The sequence below is a fragment of the Centroberyx gerrardi genome, chromosome 11 (genome assembly GCF_048128805.1).
Source record: "Centroberyx gerrardi isolate f3 chromosome 11, fCenGer3.hap1.cur.20231027, whole genome shotgun sequence".
NCBI lineage: Eukaryota > Metazoa > Chordata > Actinopteri > Beryciformes > Berycidae > Centroberyx > Centroberyx gerrardi.
In genome coordinates this window covers 1,866,019-1,890,532 of record NC_136007.1, presented here as the reverse complement: position 1 = coordinate 1,890,532, position 24,514 = coordinate 1,866,019, and the positions used below count along the sequence as shown (strand labels likewise).

The 24,514-nt window shown below is 42.8% G+C and overlaps 3 protein-coding genes across 3 annotated transcripts; all 3 read right to left on the bottom strand.

Moving 5' to 3' along the window:
* Positions 1-343: 343 nt before the first annotated feature.
* Positions 344-1,312, bottom strand: LOC139922498 (odorant receptor 131-2-like). Its single transcript, XM_071913026.2, has one exon. It carries the CDS (start codon positions 1,310-1,312, stop codon positions 344-346), a length of 969 nt encoding a protein of 322 aa, XP_071769127.2.
* An 8,985-nt stretch (positions 1,313-10,297) lies between these two features.
* On the bottom strand, positions 10,298-11,266 carry LOC139922497 (odorant receptor 131-2-like). Its single transcript, XM_071913025.2, has one exon. It carries the CDS (start codon positions 11,264-11,266, stop codon positions 10,298-10,300), a length of 969 nt encoding a protein of 322 aa, XP_071769126.2.
* Positions 11,267-13,522: 2,256 nt separating this feature from the next.
* On the bottom strand, positions 13,523-23,773 carry LOC139922495 (odorant receptor 131-2-like). Its single transcript, XM_071913024.2, has 7 exons — positions 22,829-23,773; positions 22,339-22,492; positions 20,565-20,658; positions 19,152-19,249; positions 18,514-18,636; positions 17,745-17,856; positions 13,523-13,547 (listed from the first exon to the last, which is right to left on the bottom strand). The coding sequence occupies exons 1-7, from the start codon at positions 23,771-23,773 to the stop codon at positions 13,523-13,525; spliced, it is 1,551 nt and encodes a 516-aa protein (XP_071769125.2).
* Between the last annotated feature and the right edge of the window lie 741 nt (positions 23,774-24,514).

Below are 24,514 nucleotides of genomic sequence, written 5' to 3'. Positions count from 1 at the left end.
ATTAAAAAAGGCGGAAAATCCAATATGATGGACATTGACAGTGATGCATGGTTGGACTCTCTACGGCACATGGTTCAAGGTTATTGCCCAAAATGTAAAGTTGCTTGTTACAGCGTCACCATCTGGCCAATGTACATGGGCTGCTGAGTAGTGGCCATAGGAGCCCACATGCCAAATATGGTTGCTGTAGGATTTACGGTTTCTGAGCTGCAGACACTTTTAGCGAAAAGAAGGACAGAAGAATTTCACCAAATACAATAGGGTTCCACTACTATGTGCTTGGACCCCTAATATTGAGCAGCAGGCAAGAAAACAAGGAAAGTAATTTTAAAGTTTGTAATAATCAGTGCTTTTCCAAAGATCCAACAGGCATCATGGGACATCTGAGACAGAAGCTAAGGTGATACATGAGGACAGGTCTGATGGTTTGGTCTCTCAGGCCATATATGAGGCAGCTGAGGCATCTGGGTAAATTGATAAGACAGAGGAACAGAACGTAGTGGATGCGTACGAGGGTGACTCGGTCGACTCTTCCGTGGAGGGCCGTCAGGATGGTGGAGACCAGCGTGGATGCGAGAGTCAGACCCAGCTGGATCAGGTGCAGCAGGATCGTCTTACGAGCCTTGCTGGCCGAGGCTTTGTCTGACGAGGCCGACTTGGCCGTGACGATCACGCCGATGTACGAGCAGATGATGACCAAGCCTACAGACACAAACACCATGCACATGAAGCCCTTCTCAAAGTCGTGAAAAATCTTCAGGTGGAAGAGGGCATCCTTGGCGCAGAAGTCTTGCATGAAGCGGTGGAAAGGCGTGGCGTCCAGGAAGACCAGCATGAAGAGGCGGAGAAGCATGTTTGCCGAGCAAACGGCCCAGACGGCGGCGACCGCAGCGATGGTGCTCCTGATGGTGACAATGCTGGCATACCTCAGCGGGAAGCAGACCGCCACATAGCGCTCCAGGGACATGACGGCAAGGTTGAAGGGGGAGATGTCAGTGGTGATTATCGCCACAATGGTGATGGTGAGACAGACGTAGCGCACCATGTACACCCTGGCCGTTGCTAGGATGTAAAGTAACTGGCCCAGTGCCAGCTGGACGGTGTCTGCAAAGAGGAGGTTGTACAGCAGGATGTAGCGGGGTGTTTCAGTGAAGACCGGCTTGCTCCTCAAGGTGAACAGCATGACACCATTAACATAGAGGAAGATGAAGCAGGGCAAGGCCGATAGGAAGCGGTAGAGTCCCTTCACCAGCTCCACCTCATACTGCTGACTGGCTGAAGAGTTTTCCCATGACTGGATGGTGTTGGACATGCTGGCTGGTCACAGACAAGCCTGTCAGCACAGATACACACTGCATCTGAAAGAGACAGAGAGAGAAACATTTTGGTTCCACTTTATTTGGAGAGTGCAATGCTGATACAACAGCTTACAATCAAGTGACTATAATGTGTCACTAAAAGTCTACTGCGCTTCACCTGATCGAATAGTGTGAAAAATAGATATTCAATGTCACGGTTAGGCTGTGGCCACACTGATCCATTGGAAAACAGGCAGAATTATTGACAGACAGATTTCTGTCTGTTGGGCTGTTTTGGAACGTCAACAAGGTGGGAGAGGCAGAAATACAGCTTTGCTCATAACGGTATTACAAGAAAAAAGAAGTAACAGTCTATACAGAATAAATTTAATAAGAAACTGACCTGGAAAACCCAAGGTTATCCCAGTCATCCCAGTGTTATACCAGGCTTTCTCCATTTTATTAGTTTTGGTGGTACCGTTGTTTCTGTGATCACCGCTATTTTTTCCAAAACAAAAGTAGGAATGACTCTGATTGGCTAAACGGACGGTGATGAATCTGTCCATCCAGAAAAAGTTCTACTGGGTTAAACTTTCTGTCCGTCAAAACGGATGGAAAGACTGACGGATCATCAGCCGGACAACAGACAGGTCTCATTGAAAATGAAATTAAATGAACGTAGACGGACAGACACAAATACGTGAAATGAACACAAACTCTAAAACGCCGATTTACGTTCTGTGGACATTATGGGAAAATAATGTTTCTCCACCACAAACTGAATTACGTTCCCCCGCAACGAATTTAAATACGTTCCTCCAGAATTACGTCCCAAAGGTTGATTAACAGTTAAATTTAGGCAAGTAAAATGACTTTGGTTAAATTTAGGCAACTAAAACAACTTGGTTAAGTTTAAGGAAATGGTTTGGTCATGGTTAAATGAAAGAAAAGAAAAATGTTAAAATGTTTAATGTTTAATTAAAATGTGACTTATAGTTGAAATGTACTTTGAAAACGTTGGGAATCGAACCCCGGTCGCCGGCATCGAAGGGAAACGTGTGTGCGTGCGCGCTTTTACAGCACACACACACACACACACACACTGTGTTTAGAGTGTGTCCAGAGAATAAGATAGGAGAAGAGGATGGCGATCTTGCAAAATGTGCTTTACAGCCAAATAGAACAATAGTAAAAACAGCGTGGAAAAGGAGACCAATGAAAACAATAAGGAAACAGTTACAGAAATAAGAACAACAAAAACAATAGTACATAATAATAGCTGTCAGGAAAAGGCAATATAAGACAGTACATTAGCAACAGCAATGGCAGTGGAAACAGAGACAGACAGTTCTACATATTGTAGTATTATATTGTAGGAGCAACAGCGGAAACAGGAGCAACCTGCCCATCAGTGTGTTCTCCTTCCTGTTACAGGGAGTCAAACCCACAAAATACCAAATATACTGTATATACACTGTGCATATTTGTGGAGTTTCATTCCAAAATGATATATCGTCACTGTCAAGTGAAAACCTCAAAATGTCAACTTTTCAGAACTAAGAAAAACAGCCTTATTTTTAGTTTGATGACAATGCATTTTAGATTTTATCCAGTGGAGTTTTGAAAGGCTTGTAGAAGTTTCTCAACCCATACAGGAGCAGGTAGTCCTTCAGACAAAGCATGAAAGTTGCACGGAGTTACGAGGTTTTCACATGACAGCAGCGATAACTACCATTTGAAATAATTCCTGACGTGACAGTAAAAATCGCTGTTGAATATTATTGAAGTGATCATTTTCCTGCAGGCCTTTACTTAGAACCGTTTTAGAGGGCGTGATCTTTGTTGTTGTGTTTTAAATATTGAAAAATGGATCGTCATCTAGAAACCTTTTGTTCTAAAATGAAAATTATATGGTTTTTGAATGAAACCTTTAATTTGCACTTTTACACTTTTCATTTAAAGTGGAAAATCCCAATATTTTGCAGGTCATGAGGCTAAAATCTGTCAATGAAGGTTTTCACACACACACACACACACACACACACACACACAGAATAACCCTCCCTTTTTTCTGGAGGTGTTGTGTGTCTGATTCAACAAAACATTTTTGATCTAGGAGCCTACTTGATGAAGCCAGTAACTTACCAGCTTTCAGACGCTCATGATGCTCTCAGACCTAAAACAACACAACAGACAATTACATCACATCCTTTTGGTAAAACTTGTTTCACATCGTTCAAATGCAAAAACTCAGAGATATAAATGACCAAGCGATTGCAAATACTTTAAACAAAGACAAATAACAACATTAATACTATTACTACTACTACTAATACTACTACTATAACAATAATATCAGATAGACATCATATTCTGTGTATTGGTATATTTTGGTTGTAACAATAAATGCATAAACTTAGAGCCATTAACATCCAAGAGTCACTGATTGTAACATAAGATATACATACAAAAACTTTCACAAAGACAATGACATTCATAAAGTTGTAATACATTTAAACATTATAATTATTATTAGTAGTACCAGTGCTATTAGTAGTAATCTTATTAATAATAACAATAATAATAATAATAATAATGATTAAGTGTTATTTGAACAAAGCTAATATATTAATCAGCAATAATGGAGGGAAGACTTATACTTCTGTCTCCAAACTGAATAAAATAACTTTCAATGAATAATATATAAATTCCTTCTGCATCTGCACAAAAAGATTCACCTGTAGAAGTGGCAGGAAAGTTGAGACGGACAACTTCTCTCGTTGACTACACCAACTCGTGTGTCATTTATTTTTTACCCACAGAGCAAGACAATTTACTTTGTGCTCAAAAACACAACATACGTCGAGCTGACGTCAGACTGAGAAAACCAGACTTTCTTAAAGGGACCTTGTCTCCTTAACCCTGAGAAGCACACAATATAACTGCATGTGTTAAACATACCCAAACCACAGATTATGGTGAATAATGTCTATAGAGTCCGCCACATACGTCCCCCCAGAATTCACCATAACAGAGAAAGTCAACGTGGAGGGGGAGGGATGGCCCGGCCGCAACGGCTCCGCAGAACGGGAGCGGGGGCCGGGGCGCTAACCTAACCCGATCAACTCTATGCGAAGGAGATGTGTCGCACTGCATGAGGCAAATGGTGGTCACACCAGATACTGACTGGGTTTCAAAAAATGCATATCTGTAGCCCTAGTCATGTGAGATCCATAGTTCAGTGCCTAATAAATGTCTTTTTTCAAGATAAAACTGCACATTTTAGAGTGGCCTTTTATTGTGACCGGCCCAAGGCACACCTGTGCAATAATCATGCTGTTTAATCAGCATTTTGATATGCCACACCTGTCAGGTGGATGGATTATCTTGGCAAAGGAGAAGTGCTCACTAACACGGATTTAAACAAATTTGTGAGCATAATTTGAGAGAAATAAGCCTTTTGTGTGCATAGAAAAAGTCTTAGATCTTTTATTTCAACTCATGAAAAATGGGAGCAAAACCAAAAGTGTTGCGTTTATATTTTTGTTCAGTGTATAATCACAAAGTGGTGACACTTACCGATTGCACGTTTGCTGTTGGGTCACGTCCAGTTAGGATAGATCCATCTTTCAGGTGCAGTTGATTGTTTTCTGGACATTTTTCTGTGTTACGCTACGCTACAGACAACAGGGTTTGTTCTTCCGCATTCAGTTGCCGGGCAATGGCGGACGGTGCTGTAGGTGGGCATATGAAATGAGCGTATCTTTGTGACATCACAAATTTACGGAAGTCCAAAACGGCTCGTTTAAGGGCATATTTTCCTTACATGGATGGTGTGGATTTAGCTGGGGACCATGTGTTTTGATACTTCCATGATGTTTAGATAGCACATCCAACTCCTTTATAATCAAAGACACAAGGGAAATCCCGTTTTGCATGTTATGGGACCTTTAAATGTTGTGTTAATGTTGTTTGTTGTCAAAGTCTTTCAAGTGGTACAAGACATGAATACGCGCAGAACACCGGAGTACATTCCTACGATCGACAGACCCTGCTGGAAATAAGGAAACAAAGCTTGACTCATCCACAATCATTTCCAAAGGAAACACTAGCTAGCTACAGGCTGCTGCACAGACCAGACCCAGAATCCTCGGAGTTGCCTGACTTGTCTGTCCGTGGAGAGCGGTGCCATCGCAGGCATTGCGCCAGGAAACAGAAGAGAGGGAAGCGAGCAGGGATTCAGGCTAGGCTAAGAGCTAACCCGTTCAGACCGGCAATTCCGTCCATCTTACTCTCCAATGTTCGTTCCCTGGATAATAAATTGGACTATCTCAGACGTGGCTTTCTGACAACATCCCCGACGCAGCTATTCAACTGAACGGACTGACTTCCTTCCGTGCAGACAGAGATGCTGCTTTGACTGGTAAGAACCACGGGGGCGGCTTGTGTGTTTACATAAACAAGGAATGGTGCCAGAATGCTGGCATTATCTCAACACACTGCTCATCGATGGCGGAGTTTATGGCAGTTAAGTGTCGCCCTTACTACTTGCCAAGAGAACTCTCTATCATTGGCATAGTGGCTGTATACATTCCTCCCGACACGAACGCCAAGGAAGCTCCTCGTGAACTCTCCCAAGCCATTAGTAGACTACAAACTGATCACCTTGATGCCTTATTTATTATCTCTGGGGACTTTAATCACGCAAACCTCAAGTCTGTTCTCCCAAAATTCCACCAACATGTGAATTTTGCAACCAGGGGAGTAAACATACTGGACTTAGTCTACACAAACCGCAACGCATACAGAGCAGAACCCCGCCCCCACATGGGATACTCTGATCACATCTCTGTTATGCTAATGCCAGCATACACCCCCCTACTCAAACGTGCCAAACCAGTTCTGAAGCAGATCAAAGTCTGGCCAGAGGGAGCTACCTCAACACTGCAAGACTGTTTCGACTGCACAGACTGGGTCATGTTTAAGGAGGTTGCCACCTACAACCGGCACACCGACCTGGAAGAATACGCTGCATCTGTGACTGGATACATCAGCAAATGCATAGATGACATCACTGTCTCCAAGACCATCACCACACGTGCTAACCAGAAACCATGGATGACCACTCAGGTACGTGCGCTGCTGAACTCCTGGAATGCTGCCTTCAAATCCGGCGACAAAGCAGCTCTTAGAACAGCAAGGGCCAACCTGCCCTGTGCCATCAGGGATGCTAAGCACGCACATACACAGAAAATCCATGGTCACTTTCTGGACACCAAAGACACTCGGCACATGTGGCAGGGCATCCAGTCTATCACCGACTACAAGCCTGCTCCACGTGCCTGTGACGGTGATGCCAATCTTCCAAATGTGCTGAATGACTTCTGCGCACGGTTTGACGCACAGAACAACATGCCTGTATTGAAGTCCACCCCTCTCCCTGGTGAACAAGCACTCTGCCTGCCCACTAACGACGTCAGGAGGATGCTTTCCAACATTAATCCACACAAAGCGGCTGGACCTGACAACATACCCAGCCGCGTGCTCAGAGAATGTGCAGACCAGCTAACAGATGTCCTCACAGACATCTTCAACATCTCCCTGTGCCACACGGTCGTTTCAGCCTGCTTCAAAACCACCATCATCCCAGTGCCAAAGAAGTCTACAGTTTCCTTTCTTAATGACTATCGCCCGGTTGCACTCACTCCAATCATCATGAAGTGCTTTGAGAGGCTAGTCATGAGCCAGTTGAAATCAGGACTTCCCAGCTTAATGGACCCCTACCAGTTTGCATATCGTCCTAACAGATCCACTGACGATGCCATATCCTCTACTCTTCACATTGCCCTGTCCCACCTGGAGCACACAAACACCTATGTGAGAATGCTGTTCGTCGAATTCAGTTCGGCATTTAACACAATCATCCCCCTGAAGCTGATTGACAAGCTGGCCCCACTGGGTGTGAACACCCCTCTATGGAACTGGCTCCTGGACTTCCTGATTGAAAGACCCCAGACAGTCCGAATTGGGGACAACACCTCCGACACCATTACGCTGAGCACCGCCGCTCCCCAGGGCTGTGTGCTCAGCCCCTTGCTGTTCACGCTCATGACACAAGACTGTTCTGCCAAGCACAACTCAAACCACATTTTCAAGTTCGCTGATGACACGACGGTTATGGGCTGCATCTCCAACAGTGAAGAGTCTGCTTACAGAGAGGAGGTGGAGCAGCTGGCAACCTGGTGTGTGATTAAAAACCTGTCCTTCAACGTGGACAAAACCAAGGAGTTAATCATCGACTTAAGGAGAGCCCGCACTGATCACTCCCCACTGCTCATCAATGGCTCTGCTGTAGAGACAGTCAAGAACACCAAGTTGCTTGGGATCCACATCACGGACAACCTCAGCTGGTCACTCAACACCACCTCTACAGCCAAGAAAGCAGCCTGGTTTGGTAACTGCAACGCCTCAGATTGCAAGATCCTGCAGAGGATAGTGAGAACTGCAGAAAGAATCATCGGGCGCCCCCTCCCTTCCATCCACGATATCTACCTCAACCGCTGTACAAGTAGGGTGGCCAACATAATAAAGGACCCCTTCAAAACATTGCCTAATGTAGTGTACATGTAACTTCCTAGGGAGCATATGAAGTCATTATTAGCTAAGAATCGTTAAAAGTATTTGCCTCTTGTCATCATTTTGCCATCTTCGTACATATCCGCCTCTGACTCTGGGCTAACATGGGACAAAATAGCTAATATCTAACATTAACGCTGTTGCACTTTATTAAGGTTACCTTTAAAGTACATTTATTTTACATTTGGTGGGGCTCTTTGGCTAGCTAACAGCTAACCTATCTAGCTAGCCTAGAATGGACCAAAAGTGACACATTAGCTAACATTACGGAGTGATAATTTGGCTGTAGTGACTTAGAGAGGTACAAAAGTGGATACCAACCTTCTTTTATTACATTATTTGCCCCTGAAGTGCACAAGGAGGATGAGGAGGACTGCTTCCTTGCAAAAGCAGCAGTCAGCAACTGTCACTGAGGCTGACCCATGCAGCCACTAAACTAAACCAGCGGCTGGGTAACACAAACTACCCAGCTCATGGAAATAACCCCAAAAATGGCCAGACAGGCTCAAACCAGTGTTTGGGTAGATAAAACAACCCAGCATTTTTAGTGAGTGTATAACTGTTTAAGATCAGTGTTTTTGCTGTAGCCTACAGCTACACAATGGACAATAAAAAAATTTTTTTTTTTAAACTGTTTTACACTGGTCTGTTTGGTCAAATCCAGTCGGTTTGAGAGCAGTCTTGTGATTTTCTTGTGACTTTCCTGCAGGAAGTGAAAAATAAAATATAATTAGGCTACTGTCATTGTACTTTTGTTTGTCTTTCCTTTGTCACAGTCATGGCAACAAATGTCTTACTAAACATTAGCAAATGTTTAATGAATGTTATTTGCTGCCACTTTAGATTGGGGGCTGCCAAATGTCTACAACTGTTTAACAGATGGTAATTAATATTCTAAAAAATATTTTATAATAAATAAATAAAACCTGTGTAAATACTTTGTCGAGCATTTAGATATCATCTTGTAATGATCAACAAATAATTTGTTCATCATTAATTAAGAACAATAATGACTTCACATGCTCCCTAGGAAGTTACATGGACACTACATTAGGTAATGTTTTACAAATGATTTATTAGCAAAAGTATTCTTGACTTATGAATCAAATACAAAGATTTAACTAATGCCATTACTAATGATGTACTCATTTGGTATAAATTATTAAGATATAATTGATAAATCATTGATAATAATGAATTGATGATTAACTCCACATGAACTCATCATTAATTCATTGTTTATTAAGGTCTTATAAACATTCATTATTGTGTTACCAGTGTTACCAATATCAACTGTTAGATGGAAATGTATCAACAGTCTTGAAACTAAGTATAACATGACAATGTTTATTTAATAACTGATAAAATTCAGTTATTCCTATTGCAGCTTTGTTTGGTATGTTTACCCTTCATTCCCATTTTAAGTATTTTCAGTTAAGGGGAATTGTGTAACGGGGTGAGGAATTGGAAGTGCAGAAAGGAAGCAGGAGATCAGGAAGTCGTTTTCAGGATGTGTATTAATCAAAAGAGTGAACAGCAGTCAGCAAAATGTAGGCTACATCAAACTAAGGACTGACAAATAGGCTTAACTCTAACTCTGGCAGAAGTAGCATCAACTGAGAAACTCTCAAGGCTGAGCAGGGAAACAAAGAACAGGCCAACAAACAGGTGGAACAAAACATACAAACTAAAATAACACATAGTCTCTGCTGCCATCTATTGGCAGCCTGAGGTAGGTGCAAGAACTGCTAAAAATAACTGCTTAATTGTATTCATTTCATCTACCTTTTTGATGCCTTTTTTAGTTTTGCATACCAGTGGTACTTGTACTGTTATTGAAATTGCACTTTATAATTTACAATCATTTCTGAATTCACATTAACAAGATTTGGTTTGGCAAATCCTGTTTATTGACCCCTCATAGAAGTGTGTGTGTGTGTGTGTGCATGCGCACGTGTGGCATACTGTATCTCTGAATACAATATGATGATGACGTGTTAATTAAGTTAATTATGACTTCACTTTATGTAGGTGTGCCTTGAGTTTGGGTTTCACCTTTGGTGTGCCTTAGTCCCAAAAAGATTGAAAACCACTGCTGTAGCCTACTCAGGAGATGAAGGGAGGGGTGGGGCCGTGGGGCCGGATGGATTGGAGTAGACCAAAGCAGTTGGCCAGACAGGGGAGAGAGAGGCTGACAGACGTGAAGCATTTGGTAGACATACATTTGAAGGATGTATTTACGGTCTATGGATGTAACCCCTGGGATCGCATCGGCCCAAATGTCGAGACTCCTGGTGCTCCAGATGGTCAGTCTGCTATTGGAAGCAAGATAAGAAGGCCAGTAGTTTGCAAGTTTGTAATAATCAGTGCTTTTCCAAAGATCCAACGGGCATCACGGGGCGTCTTAGGCAGAAGCTGAGGTGATACATGAGGACAGGTCTGATGGTTTGGTCTCTCAGGCCGTATATGAGGCAGCTGAGGCATCTGGGTAAATTGATAAGACAGAGGAACAGAACGTAGTGGATGCGTACGAGGGTGACTCGGTCGATTCTTCCGTGGAGGGCCGTCAGGATGGTGGAGACCAGCGTGGATGCGAGAGTCAGACCCAGCTGGATCAGGTGCAGCAGGACCGTCTTACGAGCCTTGCTGGCCGAGGCTTTGTCTGACGAGGCCGACCTGGCCGTGACGATCACGCCAATGTACGAGCAGATGATGACCAAGCCTACAGACACAAACACCATGCACATGAAGCCCTTGTCAAAGTCGTGAAAAATCTTCAGGTGGAAGAGGGCATCCTTGGCGCAGAAGTCTTGCATGAAGCGGTGGAAAGGCGTGGCGTCCAGGAAGACCAGCATGAAGAGGCGGAGAAGCATGTTCGCCGAGCAAACAGCCCAGACGGCGGCGACCGCAGCGATGGTGCTCCTGATGGTGACAATGCTGGCATGCCTCAGCGGGAAGCAGACCGCCACATAGCGCTCCAGGGACATGACGGCAAGGTTGAAGGGGGAGATGTCAGTGGTGATTATCGCCACAATGGTGATGATGAGACAGACGTAGCGCACCATGTACACCCTGGCCGTTGCCAGGATGTAAAGTAATTGGCCCAGTGCCAGCTGGACTGTGTCTGCAAAGAGGAGGCTGTACAGCAGGATGTAGCGGGGTGTTTCAGTGAAGACCGGCTTGCTCCTCAAGGTGAACAGCATGACACCATTAACATAGAGGAAGATGAAGCAGGGCGAGACCGACAGGAAGCCATAGAGTCCCTTCACCAGCTCCACCTCATACTGCTCACTGGCCGAAGAGTTTTCCCATGACTGGATGATGTTGGACATGCTGGCTGGTCACAGACAAGCCTGTCAGTACAGATACACACTGCATCTGAAAGAGACAGAGAGAGAAACATTTTGGTTCCACTTTATTTGAATACTCCAATGCTGATACAACAGCTTACAATCAAGTGACTATAATGTGTCACTTAAGTCTACTGCGCTTCACCTGATCGAATAGTGTGAAAAATAGATATTCAATGTCACGGTTAGGCTGTGGCCACACTGACATTGGAAAACAGGCAGAATTATTGACAGATAGATTTCTGTCTGTTGGGCTGTTTTGGAACGTCAACAAGGTGGGAGAGGCAGAAATACAGCTTTGCTCATAACGGTATTACAAGAAAAAAGAAGTAACAGTCTATACAGAATAAATTTAATAAGAAACTGACCTGGAAAACCCAAGGTTATCCCAGTCATCCCAGTGTTATACCAGGCTTTCTCCATTTTATTAGTTTTGGTCCTACCGTTGTTTCTGTGATCACCGCTATTTTTTCCAAAACAAAAGTAGGAATGACTCTGATTGGCTAAACGGACGGTGATGAATCTGTCCATCCAGAAAAAGTTCTACTGGGTTAAACTTTCTGTCCGTCAAAACGGATGGAAAGACTGACGGATCATCAGCCGGACAACAGACAGGTCTCATTGAAAATGAAATTAAATGAACGTAGACGGACAGACACAACGGATCCAACATGATCTCACACAAATACGTGAAATGAACACAAACTCTAAAACGGCGATTTACGTTCTATGGACATTATGGGAAAATAACGTTTCTCCACCACAAACTGAATTACGTTCCCCCGCAACGAATTTAAATACGTTCCTCCACCACAAATTTAAATACATTCCTCCAGAATTACGTCCCAAATGTTGGTTAACAGTTAAATTTAGGCAAGTAAAATGACTTTGGTTAAATTTAGGCAAGTAAAACAACTTGGTTAAGGTTTGGGTTAAGGTTATGGTTAGGCAACTAAAACAACTTGGTTAAGGTTAAGGAAATGGTTTGGTCATGGTTAAATGAAAGGAAAGAAAAGCGTTAAAATGTTTAATTAAAATGTGACTTATAGTTGAAATGTACTTTGAAAAAGCTGGGAATCGAACCCTGGTCGCCGGCATCGAAGGGAAACGTGTGTGCGTGTGTGTGTGCGTGCGCGCTTTTACAGCACACACACACACACACACTGTGTTTAGAGTGTGTCCAGAGAATAAGATAGGAGAAGAGGATGGCGATCTTGCAAAATGTGCTTTACAGCCAAATAGAACAATAGTAAAAACAGCGTGGAAAAGGAGACCAATGAAAACAATAAGGAAACAGTTACAGAAATAAGAACAACAAAAACAATAGTACATAATAATAGCTGTCAGGAAAAGGCAATATAAGACAGCACATTAGCAACAGCAATGGCAGTGGAAACAGAGACAGACAGTTCTACATATTGTAGTATTATATTGTAGGAGCAACAGCGGAAACAGGAGCAACCTGCCCATCAGTGTGTTCTCCTTCCTGTTACAGGGAGTCAAACCCACAAAATACCAAATATACTGTATATACGCTGTGCATATTTGTGGAGTTTCATTCCAAAATGACATATCGTCACTGTCAAGTGAAAACCTCAAAATGTCAACTTTTCAGAACTAAGAAAAACAGCCTTATTTTTAGTTTGATGACAATGCATTTTAGATTTTATCCAGTGGAGTTTTGAAAGGCTTGTAGAAGTTTCTCAACCCATACAGGAGCAGGTAGTCCTTCAAACAAAGCATGAAAGTTGCACGGAGTTACAAGGTTTTCACATGACAGCAGCGATAACTACCATTTGAAATAATTCCTGACGTGACAGTAAAAATCGCTGTTGAATATTATTGAAGTGATCATTTTCCTGCAGGCCTTTACTTAGAACCGTTTTAGAGGACGTGATCTTTGTTGTTGTGTTTTAAATATTGAAAAATGGATCGTCATCTAGAAACCTTTTTTTCTAAAATGAAAATTATATGGTTTTTGAATGAAACCTTTAATTTGCACTTTTACACTTTTCATTTAAAGTGGAAAATCCCAATATTTTGCAGGTCATGAGGCTAAAATCTGTCAATGAAGGTTTTCACACACACACACACACACACACACACACACACACACACACACACACACACACACACACAGAATAACCCTCCCTTTTTTCTGGAGGTGTTGTGTGTCTGATTCAACAAAACATTTTTGATCTAGGAGCCTACTTGATGAAGCCAGTAACTTACCAGCTTTCAGACGCTCTTGATGCTCTCAGACCTAAAACAACACAACAGACAATTACATCACATCCTTTTGGTAAAACTTGTTTCACATCGTTCAAATGCAAAAACTCAGAGATATAAATGACCAAGCGATTGCAAATACTTTAAACAAAGACAAATAACAACATTAATACTATTACTACTACTACTAATACTACTACTATAACAATAATATCAGATAGACATCATATTCTGTGTATTGGTATATTTTGGTTGTAACAATAAATGCATAAACTTAGAGCCATTAACATCCAAGAGTCACTGATTGTAACATAAGATATAAATACAAAAACTTTCACAAAGACAATGACATTCATAAAGTTGTCATTTAAACATTATAATTATTATTAGCAGTACCAGTGCTAGTAGTAGTAATATTAATAATAATAATAATAAAAATAATAATAAGTGTTATTTGAACAAAGCTAATATATTAATCAGAAATAACGGAGGGAATACTTCTGTCTCCTTTCAGGCCCACTAAACAAACTGAATAAAATAACTTTAAGTAAAAAACAATGAATAATATATAAATTCCTTCTGCATCTGCACAAAAAGATTCACCTTTTGTTTGTCCTGAAGTCAGCTGTGCTGCTTCATGGCTGAGGGTTGGTAGTTGATGTGCTGAGGAAACTAAGCTGACTCTTATAAGAAGTTTAACAATTACAATCACACCTTCACACGTCAGTTCAGCCACCACTGACAGTGAGGAACAACTAAACAAGTCGAACAAGATGAATGATGCATGCACCTCTTGGGCCAATCAGTAGCAAGTAAACAAACATTGTATTGCCCCCCTTAAGCCAATCAATGCAATTACATTTCTTATAACAGAATGCAATGACACACATCATTCCCTTAAGGCAGGGGTTCCCAAACTTTTTCAGCTTGAGACCTAAAAGAGAAATTTGGTGTTTCCCGGGGACTGGGCACAGGAAAAATACATGAGTTGCCATGACATCTCAATTAGCAAACTATCAATAAATCCAAAGAACACAAAGAACCATGAATTGAAATATATAGAAATGTATTTAATTCATTACAAATTCACATTCACAGCAACATGTACATTTTCTCAACATGTTTTTTTTTGTTTTTTTTTACATTTTTCACCCTCTCCTTCCTATTGCCCACCCCTCCCCCATTGTGCACGCACACACGCAGGCACACACACACACACTGTAACTGTAACAATAACTGTAACCGTAACTTACTTTTCCACTGTCAAAACACTGTCTCCTGAAGTTCCCTTCTTTGCATTGGAAAAACTCTTTTGGCTTGCCCTGACGCTGAGGGTGCTTTGTTTGATTTCTGTTTAATTTGTTCATTGTAAAAGTCTCATTACTCGGCACTTTTCCACACAAAACACATTGTTGGCGCTCCTCGTCATTTCGGAACACTTAATAGAAATATATTCTTCTTTGTATTTACCCTTTGACATAGTGGCACCTGACGGCGATAGGTGAAACCATATTCTCAATGAACGTGCCAGAAGGGTCCCACTTACTTCCCACTAAATGCCGGGCTGTCCCAGTATCTAGAGGCCGAAAATATACTTGTGGATGAGCAGAATGGATTCAGAAAACACAGGTCTTGTTTAGATCATATTTACACTAAGAATACTGTAATTTGAGCTAGGATCTCTGAGGGGAAATCTACTTTTGTATGTTTTATTGATTTCCAAAAAGCGTTTGATTGTGTTGACAGGGAATTACTGGAGTTTAAAGTCGAGATGAAACGGCATTTCGAGAGTATCTAACTTCCATATCGTGACGTATTTCCGAGTGAAACAGGAAAGACAGGCAGGACAGGTTGAAAAGTGGGCGTGTCATAACACCCGAAGACACACCGAAGTACCATGCTGTTGCTAGCTAGCTAACTAATGAATCTTAGCTCTGTGCGCTAAAAGTTGAAGATTGATTGATGGGTGGATGTCATGATATTATTGGTTGAAATTGGTTATGGGCACGCTTACGTAAGCACACGGCATATTTTGTTTTACAGGAAGAAAACATGATTGAATTTTGATATAAGAATACAAAGAAATTGATTTTTTGTATTTTTTTTGGCATATATTGTTAAATAGGTGCACAATATGACCGGGGATGTGATCTAAAAGGGTTAAAAAGGCATTTTTCATTTCATCTCGACTTTAAACTTATCTCGGCTGGTGTGGATGGAAAATTTTATAAAGCCATTAAAGCTTTATATAAAACCCCGGTTGCATGTGTGCAGGTGAATGATATGAAGACTGGGTGGTTTTCTGCTCCACACGGAGTCAAACAAGGAGATGTTCTCTCTCCTACCCTCTTTGCTCTGTACCTTAATGATTTAGCCCAACAAATTAAAAGTGAAAACCTTGGTCTGCAAATAGGTGATGTGAAGTTGAATATTCTGTTGTATGCTGATGACATAGCACTCCTTGCAGGGAATGAGGAGGAGTTGCAGAACATGCTAAATACTGTTAATCTCTGGGGTAGGAAATGGAGATTATCGATTAATCTGGAAAAAACTCAAATTATGCACTTCAGAAAAACAGGAGCAGGTAGAAGCACCTTTAATTTTCATGCTGGAGCTATGTCATTAGCATACACCAGCTCATATAAATACCTTGGATTTACTTTGGATGAACATTTAATGTTTGAAGAGGGCATTAGTGTTTTGGCTGACACTGCAGGTAGCGCCCTGGGTACAACAATAAGTAAAGTGAAAACATGCAAAGATCTTGGTTATGCTACATTTTCAAAGCTCTATTATGCATGTGTAACCCCAATTCTATTTTATGCAGCTGGAGTCTGGGGTAGTAAGGAATTTTCCAAGGTGAATGCCATTCAAAACCGGGCAATTCGCTGTTTTCTGGGCGTGCATAAATTTGCACCTGTGTTGGCGTTCCAAGGGGACATGGGCTGGGAGCCATGTGTGATTAGGCAAGAAGGCGAAATGCGTAGACTATGGAACCATCTATCTAATATGCCAGAGGGTAGAGTAGCAAAAAAAGTTTTTAACTGGGATAAAGCACATAACTAGCCATGGTATAGTAATATGAATGTTGTTTTCAGGGAAGCTGACCAGCAATATATTTTCAGAAACGTTTAGGATGTAGCGTTCACTATATTAAGCACAGGTTATTTCTCGACTATAAAGAAAAATGGGCTACTGACATCTGGCTCAAACCAAAAGTTATAACATATAATCAAATTAAAAACATGTATAGTCCAGGGGTCTCATTTATAAAACTGTGCGTGGATTCCACACTAAAAGGTTATGTGCGCACAAAAGAGGAAAAGTACGTACGTACAAAAATAATCGGATTTATAAAACCGTGCGTACGCACACCTGCACGCAATTTCCCCTTTATAAATCACAATCCAACTTGAAATGTTGCGCACGTGCACGAGCCTCATACTCCGCCCCTTAACTCCCACAATTAACCATAGATGGTCAATGAAACTGCATACAGGGTCATGACATCCCAGTCCAAATGGAAACACTCTGCGGTGGTGGCTAAAATCTTCTGCAGAGTAGTCTGATGGCCAAGCGCTTGGCCATCAGACTGAGGTCTGATGGCCAAGAACTGGGCTGGTTCAAGTCTTTTCAATGGCCAGCAGTTCACACATTCCTCCAAACACCTCAGATTCAAAATTGGTACCTTTATCGCTGTGCACGGCTCGAAGGGCTCCATAGCGACACACCAGAGAGAGACACACCAGACACACCAACATCACTGCTGTCACCTGCTCATTGGGAATAGGGTAGGCTTCCCCTCATTTTCTTTTGAAATAGTCTTGTATGACTACTACAGAGTGATTATGCCTCTATGTCGCAGGATCCATGGATTAAATACAGTTTCCTCTGTGCAGTAGAACCGCCTCAGTAGCGCTCTGACTCTCCAGTATAACCTTTTCCATTGTGCCCAGTAGGCTTTGGTGGCAGAGTTGCAGGGCAGAGGGACAGCCTCCCCCTTCCTTTAACCATTTCCACACTGGCGCTAGGTCTGGGTCAGTCATCTGGGCTGCTTTCAGCTGCTCCTGGGTCCAGCCATAGAACAGTTTCGTGTTATCTAATTCACTGACCTTGTTGATGTTCGGATGAGAGAGGAGGATGTCTTTTCTGTCACCGCTAGTGACATCACCTACCCCCACTGTAGTCATGCATTTCTCTCTCTATTGCTGTTGATCTCTACTACACCCACTGAAGGCAGGCCAGCAGAGGTTGGACTATGTGTCCAGCCAGACTGTCACTCAGGTCGCGCTGTATTCCCTTTTGCTGAGGCTGCTCACTGTAGTTGAGGCTGGGCTCTGGCACTGTGCATGGACACAACTTACGACAAGGTCTCCTGGATAATAAGTCAGAGTTTTGGTGCTGACACCCCAGCCGATGAACAACCTGGAAGTCATACTCTGCCAGCTTTTCAAGACAGCAGGCAAGCTGGCTTTCTAGCTCCCTCATTCTTGTTAACCAGCACAGGCTACTGTGGTCAGTCCGGACTGTGAATGACCTCCCTAGTAAGTACTGTCTGAAGTGGGAGGTGAACTCCACTACTGCCAGGAGCACCCGTCTGGTGGTACCTCCTGCTTCCGTAGGCCAGAACTTGCCACTCCCCTCCCTGTATTTTTGCCATTACTGCTCTGATTCTACAGTCACTGGCGTCTGTGTCAAGGATAAGGTCATCACTGTCGAGGGAGTAGCCTAACACGGGTGCAGAAGTCAGCCGCCTCTTCAGTTCTTCGAATGCTGTCCAGTGGAAATGTGCTTACTTTTTAGTAAGTCATTACATTATTACATTACATTATGTCATTTAGCAGCCGCTTTTGTCCAAAGCGACTTACAATAAGTGCATTGAGAAGAGTCGCGACCGAGATGAGCGACTTCTGAGCCCACGTAGCGATGGAGGGGCGAAGCGAAGGGGCTTTGCTACTGTAGTGAAGTCTTTCAAAAATCAATGGTAGTATGACGCCAACCATCAAACTGGCAGACCTCTGAAACATTCTGGGGTGTGGGGAATTCTCTGACCCTCTGGACTTTCTGGGGGTCAATAACGATACCTTGGGCCGAGATGATGTTCCCCAGGTAGGTCACTTGTTCTCGAAACCGGAGGCACATCAATGGTTTCAATTTCAGGTTGGCCCCATATAGCCTGACGATCACTTGAGACGTTCCAACATTTGGGGCACATCCCACCCCAGGAGTATTATGTCATCGAGCTATACAAGGCATGTCTCCCACTGCATCCCAGCCAGGACACAGTCCATTAATTGCTGGAATGTAGCCGGCGTGTTACAGAGCCCAAAAGGCATCACATTCCACTCCAACAGCCCTTTCCATGTGCAGGAGGTAGCAGCTTTGTGGGCCCTGGGGCTCAACTCCATCTGCAGGTACCCAGAAATCAAATCCAGGGTGCTGAAGTATCTGGCTGAGGACAGTGTGTCTTGAATGTCCTGCATACATGGCACGGGATAAGCATCCTTGATAGTACACTCATTCAATGGTCTGTAATCTACACAGTCAGGGTGTCTGGTACTGGTTTTTTTACCATTACGATTGGCGAAGCCCAGCTGCTGTTACTGTGTCTGGCAATTCCAGACTCTGCAGCACTGACTGGTCTTCTCCATGGCCATCTTGCGGGGTTGTTGTTTCACTGGTGGCCCTGAGGTGGTCAGGCCGACAGAGCTCTCAGCATACAGGACCTGTAGGTGACTAGGTACAGAGACATAGGCAGGGTTAGTAGATTGAGGTTCAGTAGGGACCAGGATGGACTGGGGCTCTACTATTTACATTAACAATGTAATATCTTGTTAATTAGACAGTTGTGGGTAAAATATGGGGTGTCTTGGTTATGCCTGAACAGCAGCTTACTCGTTAACATTACGTTACAATGTGTATCCACAATCCTCTAACACTTATTCATCCATGGACAAAACGATTTATCCACAATCCCATAGGTGATTTCACAAGGCAGTACTTACTATCCAATACAAGAGTAAAAATATGAATAACTAAAGTAAAAAATAATTTTAAGATTCAAAATTACCATTATAGTCGAAAAGTAGCCTAAACAAATCCAAGAGGAACAGAACACTGACCAGCGAGTTTCTTAAAGTCGAGATGAAACGGCATTCGAGAGTATCTAACTTCCGTATCGTGACGTATTTCCGAGTGAAACAGGAAAGACAGGCGGGACATAACGTTGGGAGGAATTTGATTTGAACGTTGAAAAGTGGGCGTGTCATAACACCCGAAGACACACCGAAGTACCATGCTGTTGCTAGCTAGCTAACTAATGAATCTTAGCCTCTTAGCTCTGTGCGCTAAAAGTTGAAGATTGATTGATGGGTGGATGTCATGATATTATTGGTTGAAATTAGTTACGGGCATGCTTACGTAAGCACACGGCATATTTTGTTTTACAGGAAGAAAACATGATTGAATTTTGATATAAGAATACAATGAAATTGATTTTTGGTATGTTTTTTTGGCATATATTGTTAAATAGGTGCACAGTATGACCGGGGATGTGATCTAAAAGGGTTAAAAAGGCATTTTTCATTTCATCTCGTCTTTAAAGAGACAGTAACTAGTACTACAGTACCTACATGAACAATAAATTGTAATAAATATATATTTTTTTTAAATTGAGTTTCAATACAACGAACTAGGCTATACTACACTACACTAAGAGGTAAATAATTATCTGCAATTGAAAGATATGAAGACTATGTTTACAGTAAAGATAAGAAAGTATAGTATAACAATATAGGCTTGGCCTACAACATTTTTGGTACGCTGCGCATTGATGCAAATTGTCCATATAAATGTTTTTTAATGTGAAAGACAGCAACATATTATTTGTAGTAGCTCCCCCACTTCTACAAATACCACTACACCACTGTACACAAAGACTTGGGCCATTAAAACATGGTGTTTCTCTATGAAGCCTTTGGTGGTACTTAGCATCATGTCTCCCTCAACAGGCTAACGAAAGTGGCCGTTTCCGAGTATTATGTACTCCTACCCGGACTCTAGAACCATGGTGTGCGCCACGCTGACAGTGTGCACTCTGGACCGGGTTTTGGGGATAAAGAGGGATACTTGATCTTTGAAGAGGACTGTTTCAGGACCAGGCACACGCCTGCTACACGCCTGCTCCTAAGTGTCCCAGGATAGCCTCAGTGCTCTGGGCTACATCAGCAATGATGAACTTCACATTAGCCTGCCAAACTGCATCGGTAGACCAATTTCTCTGAGGACTGCAATACTCCCTGGCCCATACCCTGCACAGTCTGTGCGACTGATGGCTGTATTGGAGGCCTTGTCTGAGTGGGAATGGCATTGAAGGAGTGTAGTGGCAGGATGTTTCTCGTTGCACCAGTGTCTAGCAGAGTGCAGATTTCCAACTCCTATATCAGCAAACTTATAAAGATTGCAGACTACACCACCCTGATTGGCCTTATCTCAAATGGGGACGAGGCACCATGAACGGCTGGTTCAGTGGTACACCTACAACAACCTTGAGCTCAACAGCTCAAAGACAGTGGAGATGGTTGTGGACTGTAGGAAAAAAGACCCACCTATGGAATCCCTGATAATTAATGACAGAACTCTCTGCACAGTAGAACCATTTACATTTTTCAGCACCACCATCTCACGCACACTAGCCTGGGAGGAAAATGTCTCATCAAACACCAGAAAAGCACAACAACGCATGTTCTTTCTCCGTCAACTTTAAAATTTCACATATCATAAGCAGTACTCGTCCATTCTACAGGTTTATTATTGAAAGCATTCTCACATCCTCCATAACTGTATGGTTTGGAAACTCTGTCCACTCTAAAAATAAACTGCAAGGATTATCAGAACAGCAGAAAAGATCGTTCACCTCAAACTTCCATCTATCCTGTTTCTAGGGTGAAGAAGCGAGCAGGAAACATCATCAAGGATCACACTCACCCTGGAAACCACCTCTTTCAGCTATTGCCATCTGGAAAGCGCTACAGGTCACTGAAAACAAGAACTACTCATCACCTCAATAACTTCTTCCCTAAAACAATCACCCTGGTCAATCAAAAGGACTGACCACATTCAGCCCATTCAGTTTCTCTGCAGATGTCCTATACCTGAATAGTTCTGACATATAACCTTGTCCAAGTTACGATTCATATAGTTTTGTAGAGAGGTAACGCACACCAAAAAACAAACATTGGATTCGCCGTTTGAGAACTCTGGCACCTCTTGGATTAAATATAGATTTTGATTTGAAAAGTTTCTTGTAATGCACTTTAACCTATTGGACATACAGATCAAGTTATTTATGATTCTCTCTTTGAATTAATGTTTAAAACTTTTTTCTGTATGTTTATGAGAAATCTAATCAAGATATATTTATCAATTTGTTTATTCTATAATGTTACTGACCAATGTATTTTTGATGTGTATATATCTATGTTTATTATTACATTTCCTGTCATTGTTTTCTTAAAAGTAATTTGATTAGCCTGGAGCCTCCCACTTTACCCTGAATGGTTTAGCCTGATTGTGTGATTACTATCAGGTGTTGCTGGTCTATATAGTTCACCAGGGCTTGTGTGTTTTCACTCTTGATCTAGAAGAAGGCCTGGAAGGCCGAAACATTATCAATTAAAGAGTATTTTCTATGGAGCTGGAGTGTGCGACACTTTTTCTTCTGTTTTCTCAAGATTCATATAGTTACCTTTCTTGGGTCTCGATTTCTGGTGGGGTTTTGGTGCCCTTGCAGGCAGTTTAGTTGGCGAATTGGCTGCACTCCTCACCACTTAGTCTCGAGTTTGCATTCTCCCGTACTGTGGCTGCCCGTGCACCCACCCGCATGAGCTGGGTAACCATTTTGGCTACTCTCCAGGTGGTCTCATACCTGTGTACCAACTCATAGGCTCCCGCCAAGGTGCGTGGCTGCTCCTCCAGTAGCTTTTGTAAAGGAAACATTCACAACTGCCTGCAAAACACATACACGCAGCACAATCAAAAAAGACAAGAACAAGGACAAGAAAGTCTTTATTTGTGATGATGTGAAACCTTGTCGATCCCTTTAGAGAAATATGTTTTTTCTATAATTTTGTAATAGTAATTTATATATTTAACCCTAGTCAATAAAGAAGAAATAACTCTTATTTACAATGATGGCCCGGCAACAGAAGGAATCCCCCTTGATGGGGAATTGGGGAAAAGGCACCGGAAAAAATACAGTAACGAGGCCAGTAGTTTGAAAGTTTGTAATAATCAGCGCTTTTTCAACAATCCAACAGACATCATGGGACATCTGATACAGAAGCTGAGGTGATATATGAGGATGGGTCTGATGGTTTGGTCTCTCAGGCCGTATATGAGGCAGCTGAGGCATCTGGGTAAATTGATGAGGCAGAGGAACAGAACATAGTGGATGCGTACCAGGGTGACTCGGTCGACTCTTCCGTGGAGGGCTGTGAAGATGGTGGTATGCAGTGTGGATGCGAGAGTCAGGCCCAGCTGGATCAGGTGCAGCAGGACCGTCTTACGAGCCTTGCTGGCCGAGGCTTTGTCTGACGAGGCCGACCTGGCGGTGACGATCACACCGATGTACGAGCACACGATGACCGTGCCTACAGACACAAACACCACACACATGAAGCCCTTCTCAAAGTCGTGAAAAATCTTCAGGTGGAAGAGGGCATCCTTGACGCAGAAGTCCTGCATGAAGCGGTGGAAAGGCGTGGCGTCCAGGAAGACCAGCATGAGGAGGCGGAGAAGTATGTTCACCAAGCAAACAGCCCAGATGGCAGCAACCACAGTGATGGTGCTGCTGATGGTGACAATGCTGGCATGCCTCAGCGGGAAGCAGACCGCCACATAGCGCTCCAGGGACATGACGGCAAGGTTGAGGGGGGAGATGTCAGTGGTGAGTGCCGTCACCATGATGATGATGAGACAGACGTAGTGCACCAGGTACACCCTGGCCGTTGCTAGGATGTAAAGTAATTGGCCCAGTGCCAGCTGGACTGTGTCTGCAAAGAGGAGGTTGTACAGCAGGATGTAGCGGGGTGTTTCAGTGAAGACCGGCTTGCTCCTCAAGGTGAACAGCATGATGCTGTTGATGTAGAGGAAGATTAAGCAGGGCAAGGCCGATAGGAAGCGGTAGAGTCCCTTCACCGGGTCCACTTCATACTGCTGACTGGCCGAAGAGTTTTTCCATGACTGGATGGTGTTGAACATGCTGGCTGGTCACAGACAAGCCTGTCAGCACAGATACACACTGCATCTGAAAGACAGACAGAAAGAGAAACATTTTGGTTCCACTTTATTTGGAGAGTGCAATGCTGATACAACAGCTTACAGTGGAAACAGAGACAGTTCTACATGTGTTGTAGTATTGTGTTGTATTGTATTGTAGGAGCGACAGTGGAAACAGGAACAACCTGCCCATCAGTGTGTTCTCCTTCCTGTTACAGGGAGTCAAACCCCCAATATACCTAGCGTGTGCTGTGTATGTTTGTGACAGTTTCATTCAAAAATGACATATTGTCACAATGAAAACCTTGTATAATCAAAATGTCAACTTTTCAGGAGCTAAGAAAAACAGGCTTGTTTTTAGCTTGATGACAATGCATTTTAGATTTTATCCAATGGGGTTTTGAAAGGCTTGTAAAAATTTCTCAACCCATAGAGGAGCAGGTAATCCTTCAAACAAAGCATGAACGTTGCACAGAGTTATGAGGTTTTCACATGACAGCGATAACTACCATTTGAAATAATTCCCGACGTAAAAATCCCTGTTGAATAGGGGTGTAACAATATATCGTGGAACTAAATTTCACGATCCAAAAACGTGACGATAGGCATCGCGGAGGTGAAAAATGGTTTGCGATATCAAGTAAAGCTTATCAATTAGCTGCGCCACCAAAATGTTTTCATTTTCATTTACATACTTTAAACGCCAGAGGGCGGAAACAGTGA